The sequence below is a fragment of the Littorina saxatilis genome, linkage group LG2, assembly GCF_037325665.1.
Source record: "Littorina saxatilis isolate snail1 linkage group LG2, US_GU_Lsax_2.0, whole genome shotgun sequence".
NCBI lineage: Eukaryota > Metazoa > Mollusca > Gastropoda > Littorinimorpha > Littorinidae > Littorina > Littorina saxatilis.
The window spans coordinates 65,791,256-65,803,311 of NC_090246.1; the positions used below are offsets into that span (position 1 = coordinate 65,791,256).

Below are 12,056 nucleotides of genomic sequence, written 5' to 3' on the forward strand. Positions count from 1 at the left end.
AACGCACAGTTTGGGTAGCCCTGTGAACCACATGATACACATTGACATGCCCTCATAACTTGGGTGCAGTAACGCACAGTTTGGGTAGCCCTGTGTACCACATGCATACACATTGACATGCCCTCATATTGATAGTTGGACATATGGTTTAAACAGTTTTTTTTATTCAGTTGCATAAATACAAAGCCGTAATTGAAAGTTGTAATTAAGGGAGCACAACAAGATAAACTTATAAATGTGCTCTTAGAAACAAACGAGTAATGTGGCGGACAATATTGTAAATTATTGCATGATATTTAAACAAATGAAAACAAGAACAACAACAACGATAACTATAGCAACAGTGGTATGGAAATCTCACACACACAACGCGCGCGCACACACACACACATAGAGACACACACATAGAGACACAGAGGACACTCAGATACAGAGAGAGAGAGAGAGAGAGAGAGAGAGAGAGAGAGAGAGAGAGAGAGAGAGAGAGAGAGAGAGAGAGAGAGAGAGAGAGAGAGAGAGAGAGAGAGAGAGAGAGAGAGAGAGAGAGAGAGAGAGAGAGAGAGAGAGAGAGAGAGAGAGAGAGAGAGAGAGAGAGAGAGAGAGAGAGAGAGAGAGAGAGAGAGAGAGAGAGAGAGAGAGAGAGAGAGAGAGAGAGAGAGAGAGAGAGAGAGAGAGAGAGAGAGAGAGAGAGAGAGAGAGAGAGAGAGAGAGAGAGAGAGAGAGAGAGAGATTGCATCCACTTTTGAACAATTCAATGCTCTAATAACAAAATGACTAAACATATGGTATTAACAAAAACGTTTGCTGTCTAATATAAATTTCTGAATCTGATGAAACAGCGCTGTGTTTTCAGCCAAGGACTTGTCACTATTACCGTACACAGCACACAGAACAGTAATATTATTATTATCTGGTAGAGTATCAATAGTTGGACATATCAACATGTAGACACATTGACAGATGGGCATATGATGATCCTGACAGATAGACAGACAGACTTACTACAATCAAACAGTCCAAATAAATGTCCATCCTTTCATTGCTTTTATTTGTTACAAAAAGAAATTCATAAACAAACATTTCAATTTACTCATTTTTAAAACACCTGGAAAACACAATCATTTTCACCAAGAAACCTGAACATTTTAATGGATGTTTTTCAAAAAACATAAACACTTGTCAAACTCCATAAAAAAACAAGAAGGGCAAAGCCCATACGACTCACATGCTTGACCTCGACCTTTAGGGTAACTAAACCTAGCAATGACATCATACACTAAGAACTGCTTTACACATTTTTCCTACCAAAATACATGTGACCTTGACCCAAGGTCAAGGTCATCCAAGGTCATGCAACACAAAGCTGTTAATTCAAGACATAGGAAGTACAATGGTGCTTATTGGCTCTTTCTACCATGAGATATGGTCACTTTTAGTGGTTCACTCCCTTATTTTGGTCACATTTCATAAGGGTCAAAGTGACCTTGACCTTGATCATATGTGACCAAATGTGTCTCATGATGAAACCATAACATGTGCCCCACATAATTTTTAAGTTTGAAACAGTTATCTTCCATAGTTCAGGGTCAAGGTCACTTCAAAATATGTATACAATCCAACTTTGAAGAGCTCCTGTGACCTTGACCTTGAAGCAAGGTAAACCAAACTGGTATCAAAAGATGGGGCTTACTTTGCCCTATATATCATATGTAGGTGAGGTATTCAATCTCAAAAACTTCAGAGAAAATGTGAAAAATAAGAAAAATAGCTGTTTTTTAGGCAACATTTATGGCCCCTGCGACCTTGACCTTGAAGCAAGGTCAAGATGCTATGTATGTTTTTTGGGGCCTTGTCATCATACACCATCTTGCCAAATTTGGTACTGATAGACTGAATAGTGTCCAAGAAATATCCAACGTTAAAGTTTTCCGGACGTCCGGACGGACGACTCGGGTGAGTACATAGACTCACTTTTGCTTCGCATGTGAGTCAAAAAACCACTATAAGACAAGCTTTGACTGTGACACTTTGTAAACTCAAACTAGCATGGTAAAACTCATTATGTCCAACAAAACTTTCCGTTTATCAGAAGTAACACAAAAAAATACAATATGCATTAAAATGGAATGTGGACGGTAACTTGTTGACCCAAAAGTAACATGTTCCCTCATTTGTTGGACGGATGCATCTGCCTGCCTGGTCATGGTGATATCACAGATAATATTTCTTCACGTTATGTAATAGGCCAAAATGGCAGTTGTACATATACTAAACAAACTAATCATGTCACTTCACACATTTTATGGACTAAGCACATGATAAAAATCGTTAAAGAAGCACATACTACTCTGATAAATATCTCAATCTGTTCAAGATCACCTAACATTAGGTACCACTACACATGCATGCAAACTCACACAAATACACATCATGTACACACACACACTCACACACACACACAAACACACACACACACACACACACACACTCTCTCTCTTTTTCTTGCGCATACATGTAATAAAAGGTAGAAGCTCTACACCATAATTACCAAGACTGAATGCAGAACGACAAGGACGGATTACTTCACATTCAACAACAAATCAAACCAAAACATGAGGATGTGTTCCCCTCCTCCACATAGAATACCACTAGCAAAGAAACTCTCTTTGAACATGGATTTACTCAGTCAATGTCAAATTTTGACCATTCATGAAGACACTTTTCATCACAGTTGATATTTTGTCATCTCTACCCCTTGAAAGCCATCTCAACCACTCCCATTCCTACTAGTTGCATGTGTAAAATTGTGTGAGGAGTAATCATAATGAAGGTATCCTCAACATCTTAATCTCTATCAAAAAGTTTCAAAAAAACTTGTCCGCAGTCACATCCCAAAATTAGAGTCAGCTCACTGAACATGCAGCGAAGAAGTTAAACAGAAAAATCTATACAATTGAAATTCATTCCTGTAATCCTGTTTCAGTCCCATAACCAGCTGAGTCCATAAGATAATACAAAATCCATTTTCCAATGAGGCAAAGCTAAGCATAAAAACAGAGTTCATGGACAGGCACAAAGTTCCTCTCGATGATGACAATGATGTTCTTCATGGTGCTAACGATGTTGACAGTGAGGACGCTGATCAGATCTAGGAGGGAGACGGAAGTTAAGGGACGGGCACCAGATTGTCCTTGGCCCACTTCTTCATGGTGCGGATTATGTACTCCACCTGCGGGTTGCTGGTGTTGCGCAGCATGTTGATCACGTCACGCAGTGTCTCTCTGCAACAACATGGGCACCACAAAATGTTAACAGCTCAGAAAAGCTTCAATGCAGTAGAACTACTTTTTTTAAGACCCCTCAATTTAAGACTCCCCCATTATAAGACCTTGCTTTTTCAGATTTTCTTCTCAAAACCTGTGTAAATCTACCTGCATTTTAAGACTCCTCAATTTAAGACTTCCCTCTTTTGAGACCTTGCTTTGTCTGATTTTCTGTTCATAACCTCTGTAAATCTACCTGCATTTTAAGACTCCCTCCTTTTTGAGACCTTGCTTTGTCTGATTTTCTGTTCATAACCTGTGTAAATCTACCTCCATTTTAAAACTTCCTCATTTTTGAGACCTGCTTTTCTCAGATTTTGTTAGGTCTCAAAAGAGAAGTTTCCCCGTACTATAAATTACTATGATGTCAAGATAACACAATAAATCAATCTCCAGTCCAAACTTAAGATCTAAACATTATCCAAATGACAGTTCCCAACATATTGTTAATGCTTACAGTCCTGATGGCACATCTTTTTCATGCATAATAATGACATCTAATTCAAGCTTTCACACTTTCTATTTACTTCACTTAATTCATTCATGCATATCAAATTTACTAAATGAAAAAAAAGTGAGAACAAACTCAGTCTTCCTCTGAAAACCCTGACACCATGACCCTTCAATTTTTAAGCAAATATTCATTCTAGAGCCCCAAAGGTAGTTCTTATTTATAACAATTAAGTTAGGATTTGTGTCCATTCAACCAAACTCTAGGGCATACAGCACAATCATGCAAGACCCACCTAAATGTTCAAAAGAAATAATGTTAATTCCACCAGAATCATTCTATCACACATTTAACCCTTTTGAAAAGAGCAAATCAAAACATTTTGATTACATGTATGTAGTTGGTGGTCATTTTAATTGTTTTTTTGTTTTTGGGCCTGACTGTCTGTGCCATTTAATCGGGTGTCTGTGTCTGAATTCTATTTTAACAAATACACATATTTTCAACACACATATGGTGTTTATTTTGAAACAGGTTAGGATTAAGATGTTCTACAAATGCAGGTAGTTTTGAACAAACTTCACATCATCTCAGAACAGTATCATACAATCAATCTCTATCTACATGAACCACAATATGACCCAAAATTATTTCTTAAGCGAGTTTTTTTGTAGAAAAATCACCAAAAGGACTAAGAGGAACAAGAAAGTACAGTCTATAGAAGACTCTCTCTCTCTCACAAACAATCACACATACACACACTCCCAAGAAATATAAATATTGCATCAAAGGAAAAGAATTGTGTCAAAGTAAGGGAGACAACTACCGGCACCATGCAGAGACTAAAGAGTAAAAAATGTGTTGCAGAAACTAAAAATAGATAAATGTAATCCTTGTATCCAGCAAATTCTAGCAACCCCGATGCAAACAGAAAAGAAAATGGACAGGCCAGCAGTTCAAAATCAGTGTTCAGTATATTTCCAAGATAAAATTAGTACAATATGAATAAGATAAATCAGATGCAAAATATCTGCAGTACAAACATAAAAGACTCATAGTAATGGAAAAACTGTAGAGTCATGCACATGCAAAGAACTATTTAGCTGTATCTTTAATCTGCCAGTGACACAAGCAGCAACATTCGATAACAAGAAAACCAAATGCTTACACACGACTCAGTCCTTCCTTACCCCCGCCCCTCCCTGAACCACCTTACCCCATGGAAGACTGACTGACTCCCTCCCTTTTAAGACATTTTCAAGACCCTGTTTTCTAAGATATTCTGTTCATAACCTCTGTAAGTTTACCCCCATTTTAAGACCTGATTTTCTCAGGGTTTTGTAGGTCTTAAAAGGAGGATTCCACTACCTACAATCCCGCCCCACCCCCCCCCCCCCCCCCCCCCAGCCAAGACACTAAGTTGTAACCAAATCAAACAATGAAATCATATCTTGATGACCTCAAGACTTATTTTCTTGATAGCTCAGTGGATATTTCAGGGGTGAAAATCTTCTCCAGAAAATATCTGTATGCTGTAACTCTGAAATTTGACGAAAACAAGCCAAATTTTGGTCATGTCTGCTGATTATCAACACCTACAATTGTGTTAAATTTGGAGGTTTTTGCTCCAAAAATAATGAACAAAATATCAACGTAAAGTTTTTACGAACATGACCCCACTGTGACCCCAAAATGTGACGGGGGTAAACCAAACTGAGGTAATGTTGGCAGATTATCAAACCCTTTAAGTGTTCAAAGTTTCAAAGCTCTAGCTTAATAAACGTCTGAAATATCATCAACGTTAGGTTATTATGAATCAAACATGACCCCCTGTGACCCGAAAACTTGACGAGGGTCAATCAAACTTACATCGAGTCGGGAGATTATCAAACCCTAGAAGTGTGCAAGGATTCAAAGCGCTAGCTTTAAAAACACTTGAAATAACCTCAACGTTAAGTATTTATGACATGACCCAGCTATGACCCCAAAATTTGACGAGGATGAACCAAACTGGGGTCACTTTCTGAGATCATCAAACCCTATAAGTGTGCAAAGTTTCAGAGGTCTTGGTTGAAAAACATCTGAGATAACCTCACGTTAAGTTTTTTTTCTACGGCCGGCCATATGAATCCTAATACTCACCAATTACTCAGGTGAGTCAAAAACAATCAAATAATTTCAGTCAGGACTGAACACTGCAGCATCAAACAGCAGTAACACAAATCCGCAACAACAACAAAAAATGCTGAAAGTAACAAAATATCAGCGGTTTACCCCAAACTTGAACACAGAACCATGCGCCCTTGTAGAACAACACAAAACCAAAAGCATTCATAACATACCACGCACAAAACTTCCACCACAGTATTCAAAGGTGATTTCCATAAGTGAGAGACAAACGAAATTCGAACGTGTATGCAGTTACTGTCACACAACAACAACATGCATCCAAAACTGTCAGTTGCATCTTCAATAACAATGAACATTTTTCAACTGCCAATGGCAATCTCACTCTTGTTCCAAACGGAAAACAGACTCTTCATGTTCAGCAAACTGACGAGTAAAATCCTTTTTTCTGCAACATTATTTACATCATGCATAACCATTATACTTTGTTGCTACCCTACATGCCAACCGGCATAACAGGCAGTAAGTAAGTAAATATAACCATTTCAATCTAATATGGTTTTCTGACATAATTAGAGTAGACTCTTTCCTGAAAACCGTCCAAGACAGCAACACAGGTAAGCTAGTTTATTCCTACTTTTACCTTGCCAACAAAATTTCCTTTCATCTAAATGCACATGTCAAATTTGTCTAAATATGTTTCAAGCCACTGTTGAAATACGTACTGTGCTCATGTTCCTTTGCATATGGAAAAAGAAATATATTCCATGATCCTAGGATGACAGGGGACCTTCTGTGGCAAGGAAGACTAGACCATTATTTCCTCTACATTCAACACTTGTTCAGTCTTTAAAAAGAGTCATAGATAAAACTACTAGTGCGCCTTTTTCTATCACTGATGAATCTACAGTGATTATCCTTGGATGTGTCATATTAGCCCTACCAGATGTGGGAAAAATTGCCGACTAATACTATACCATCGTTTCCTTCAACCATATAATTATAATGTAACAGAAAAGAATTTATCCGGCAGTAAACTGCTAAAAAAAATAAGACAAACACAGTGACACATTTCATGCGTTGATGATCCACACACCATGAAACTGATCATGCATTGCCATGCCACAATAACCCATGACATGACACAGCCTATGGATACGACCTGTACAATACTTGAACATAAAGTCTCTACAATGACACAAAGAATGGCCATGCACCAAAGCTAGAAGCACACAAAGTGCACTTGCCAGACAAGAGTGACTCCAGTGCTATACCACACCCATCACATCCCAACAACATTCTGTCTTCTCCTTTGCTGTTTACCAAAAACTGCTGGTCAGCGTTCTACACTGCAACTTTGTTGTCGCGAGCCCACTTTTTCATTGTTCGAGTAATGTACTCGACTTGCGGGTTGCTGGTGTTTCGCAGCATTTGCAGGACCTCATGCAAAGCATCCCTGTGTACGCATAATGTAGGACGAAAATAATAACAAGAAGAGCAAACGCTCGATCGAGTCACTTTCGCAGTTCTGAATATTATATGAGGCATCAGATGGACAGGAAGAAATTGCTATTCACAACACAATGAGTCACGTTCACATAAAATTTGAGCCCGGTCACTTTTATAGTTTCCGAGAAAAGCCCAACGTTAAGTTGTGTGTTGCCGAACAGAAAAGGCTAGTTATCTCCCTTGTTTTTCTGATAACGTTCGTAAAAGGCTACAGATGTAAATACTTTGATGTAAAGAATAATCCTACAAAGTTTCAATCACATCCGATGAACTTTGTCAAAGATATAAAATGTCTAATTTTTCCTTTGACGCTGACCTGTGACCTTGAAAAAGGTCAAAGGTCAACGAAACCATCGTTAAAGTGTAGAGGTCATTGGAGGTCACGACTAAACAAAATATGAGCCCGATCGCTTTGATAGTTTCCGAGAAAAGTTTGTCAAAGATATAAAATGTCTAATTTTTCCTTTGACGCTGACCTGTGACCTTGAAAAAGGTCAAAGGTCAACGAAACCATCGTTAAAGTGTAGAGGTCATTGGAGGTCACGACTAAACAAAATATGAGCCCGATCGCTTTGATAGTTTCCGAGAAAAGTCCAACGTTAAGGTGGTGTCTACGGACGGCCGGCCAGACGGCCGGCCGGCCGGCCGGACGGCCGGACAGACTAACACTGACCGATTACATAGAGTCACTTTTTCTCAAGTGACTCAAAAATCCACAGCTGATTTTGCAGGTACAGGAAATCTAAATAATTCACAAAAGAAAGAATGAAGGAACAGTAAAAGGATGATTTTTAAGGGGAAGGTTAATACATGTATATGAGCACGCACACACGCGTGAGAGAGGGAGAGTGATAGTCAGACAGGCAGAAATACAGACAGAAGAAAGAAAATAAGTATAGATGAATGAAAAATAGATATAAAAAACATGAAGAAACAGAGACCATTAATACAGGTTTTAACATTCTCAGCAAATATGTCAAACTTAGAAAGTTAAGAATTATGCTTGACAGAAAAGGGTAGGAAAGACTCTTCAGATTAGAAAAGAACACCCTGTTGAGATCATTGCCTGCCAAAGTTTGTTACAACTGAACAAAGGCCTCACTGGTCAAAAAGAAAAGTGTGAGGAGGAGTTTCTAATCAGGTAAACGATAAAAAGGGTCAACATTACTCTGAAATTCCAATCTCCTCCATCAACCCAAGGGTTTTCCTGTTGTCAACAAAATAACCTAATCAGTTTTGCACTCAGCATGGCTTATGTATTAATGTTACCATTCAACCAACATTTTATTTGCATACTTGCAATGAGGCAAACTTAAATTTCAAAGCTAACAATATTTCCACATAATCACTACCATCCCAAGGGCTAAACTGATGTTCATCTACCTTTCATCTTTTCTATAGACACAGGGTTCTCTTACAGGTTAATATCAGGGAAATCAAAAGTTGTTGAGGAAACAAAAAGAAAAAGATGCAATGCAATTACTGTCACAGGCATCAGCAAAGAGTGAAAAAGACTAACCACATTTGCATGGGAATTAGCCACCACCAAATTGTATGTGATCCCCCTCTGCTGTCTCGAGCACAGAGGGGTCGTTAGAACAGAGCTGTCAGAGTTCTAAAGAAAGCAAAAGCAGCCACTCACCTCTGTTCATGGCCCGCAATGATGAGCTGGAAGACACCGACACAAGCCCCACGCTTGCCTTCCCAGTATTCAGGGTTAGGGTCCAGCCTCTCCAGCACGTCAAATGCCTTGGCAGCATAGTAGAACTGACCCATCTGTAAACATTTGTTCAACAGTTGTAAAGATCACCATCAGATCACCTTGATAGTGTAGTAGAATCGACCCATCTGCAAATGTTTGAGCTGTAAAGGTCAACTTAGCATCATAGTAGAATTGAACCATCTGCAAATATTTCAACAATAACTGTAAAGATCACCATGGCATCATAGTAGAATTGAACCATCTGCAAATATTTCAACCATAACTGTAAAGATCACCATAGCATCATAGTGGAACTGCCCCTTCTAAATACATTTGAACAACAAAAATTAATATAAAGACCACCTTGGCAGCATGGTTAACAGGGTTCGTACAGGTCATGGAAAACCTGGAAAGTCATGGAATTTGATTTTTAATTTTCCAGGCCTGGAAAGTCATGGAATTTCAATTCAAGCCATGGAAAGTCATGGAATTTAACAAAAATAAGAAAGAAAAAAAATTAACCTTTAGCACGCCAGCGGCGATTTTCGTCGCCCAGCCATCCCCCTCCCCCCCCCCCCCCCCCCCCCCTTTGCCAGCCAGCAGCAATTTGCGTCGCCAGCACAAGGCTTGTTCGTATGACCAACTTCTCGTTCGTATTTGCATACGAGAATAATGGTATTTTTAACGGCACTTGAGCCAAAGCGAGGCTCACTTCCTTCCGTTATCTTGTCGTGTCGTCTGCGCTGCATTTGAGTCGGTTTCGTCGAAGTTTTCTGCTTTTGTTTTTGCATCGATAAAGTACTTTAGCGCTTCGACAAGCAAGATGGAGGATGATGAGTTTGAAACTTTCTTTCGAGTTGTTTCTTGACAACAACAAGAAGAGCAAACGCTCGATCGAGTCACTTTCGCAGTTCTGAATATTATATGAGGCATCAGATGGACAGGAAGAAATTGCTATTCACAACACAATACAGATGTAAATAATTTGATGTAAAGAATAATCCTATAAAGTTTGAATCAAATCCGATGAATAGTTTCAGAGATATGATATTTCAATTTTTTTCCTTCAAGACATACCTGTGACCTTGAAAAAGGTCAAAGGTCACCAAAGCAGACGTCAAAGTGTAGAGGTCACTGGGAGTCACGTTCACATAAAATTTGAGCCCGGTCACTTTTATAGTTTCCGAGAAAAGCCCAACGTTAAGTTGTGTGTTGCCGAACAGAAAAGGCTAGTTATCTCCCTTGTTTTTCTGATAACGTTCGTAAAAGGCTACAGATGTAAATACTTTGATGTAAAGAATAATCCTACAAAGTTTCAATCACATCCGATGAACTTTGTCAAAGATATAAAATGTCTAATTTTTCCTTTGACGCTGACCTGTGACCTTGAAAAAGGTCAAAGGTCAACGAAACCATCGTTAAAGTGTAGAGGTCATTGGAGGTCACGACTAAACAAAATATGAGCCGGATCGCTTTGATAGTTTCCGAGAAAAGTCCAACGTTAAGGTGGTGTCTACGGACGGCCGGCCGGACGGCCGGCCGGACGGCCGGCCGGACAGACTAACACTGACCGATTACATAGAGTCACTTTTTCTCAAGTGACTCAAAAAGTATGTGGAATTGGAACGAATTACCGAGGAAGATCTTCGCAATGAACTGTGTATCGCGGTGAAAAAATGACAGTTCGTCAAGTCACAGTGACGGTTACGAAACGGAATTTACGAAAGTGCAGATGGATACAAACAGTGGCTGGTCCAGTTTAGTGAAATGACAGGACCAGTAAACATTACCGATAATCTGACTGCGTAGCAAATGCTTGACTTGCTTGTCGAAGAGACACTGCGTAGAAACGGACTCAAATTCAGTGCAAAGCAAGCCAGTGTCAAAACTGGCAGTGACAAGACCTAAAAAGTGTGCATGTTCGGAAATGGCGACCTGTGTATAAAGATCACCATCAATGAGTGAATTTACTTCTATGGGAAAAGAAAAAAATAAAGAACGAATGACAAACAAACGAACGAACGAACGAACGAACGAACGAAAGAAAGAAAGAAAGAAAGAACGAAAGAAAGAAAGAAAATAAGAGATAAATGCAACTTTGCCTTGTAGCAGTCGTTGGCAATGAGCTGCAGCAGGCTGAAAGACTCGCCCGACGTCTCCATCTTGAGGTACAGCTCCCAGGCCAGACGCGCCTTGCGGTTCATGATGTCTGCACACAAACACACAAGACTTTCAAGTCTTCCATTGCCAGATTCAAGTCACTCTGAGCACACAAAACAAGAAGGGCAAAGCCCATACGACTCACATGCTTGACCTTGACCTTTACATGACCTTCACCTTCAGGGTCAAGGTCAAATAACTAAACCTAGCAATGACATCATACACTAAGAACTGCTTTACACATTTTTCCTACCAAAATACATGTGACCCAAGGTCAAGGTCATGCAACACAAAGCTGTTAATTCAAGACATAGGAAGTACAATGGTGCTTATTGGCTCTTTCTACCATGAGATATGGTCACTTTTAGTGGTTCACTACCTTATTTTGGTCACATTTCATAAGGGTCAAAGTGACCTTGACCTTGATCATATGTGACCAAATGTGTCTCATGATGAAAGCATAACATGTGCCCCACATAATTTTTAAGTTTGAAACAGTTATCTTCCATAGTTCAGGGTCAAGGTCACTTCAAAATATGTATACAATCCAACTTTAAAGGACCCTTGCGACCTTGACCTTGAAGCAAGGTCAACCAAACTGGTGTCCAAAGATAGGGCTTACATTGCCCTGTATAGCATACATAGCTAAGGTTGCCATTCTCGATAACTTCAGAAAAAAATGCGAAAATGTGAAAAATGGTCGTTTTTAAGACAACAATTACGGCCCCTGTGACCTTGAACTTGAAGTGAGGTCAAGTTGCCGCACATGTTTTTTGAGATCTTG

At 39.3% G+C, this 12,056-nt stretch overlaps 1 protein-coding gene across 3 annotated transcripts in view; it reads right to left on the minus strand.

Annotated features, from left to right (window-relative positions):
• Positions 1-1,029: 1,029 nt before the first annotated feature.
• The window catches only part of LOC138959551 (intraflagellar transport protein 56-like), a 44,256-nt gene continuing 33,229 nt past the window's right edge, over positions 1,030-12,056 (minus strand). The window contains exons 15-18 of one of the 3 annotated variants that reach the window (XM_070331071.1): positions 11,215-11,321; positions 9,053-9,186; positions 6,287-6,349; positions 1,030-3,281 (exon numbers count right to left, since the gene is read on the minus strand). In XM_070331071.1, the coding sequence (XP_070187172.1) occupies positions 3,167-3,281; positions 6,287-6,349; positions 9,053-9,186; positions 11,215-11,321 (419 nt within the window). In that variant the 3' untranslated portion in view covers positions 1,030-3,166. Of the gene's footprint in view, positions 3,282-6,286; positions 6,350-7,224; positions 7,358-9,052; positions 9,187-11,214; positions 11,322-12,056 lie in introns of all 3 variants that reach the window. The other 2 variants (XM_070331074.1, XM_070331072.1) reach the window with 2 other exon arrangements.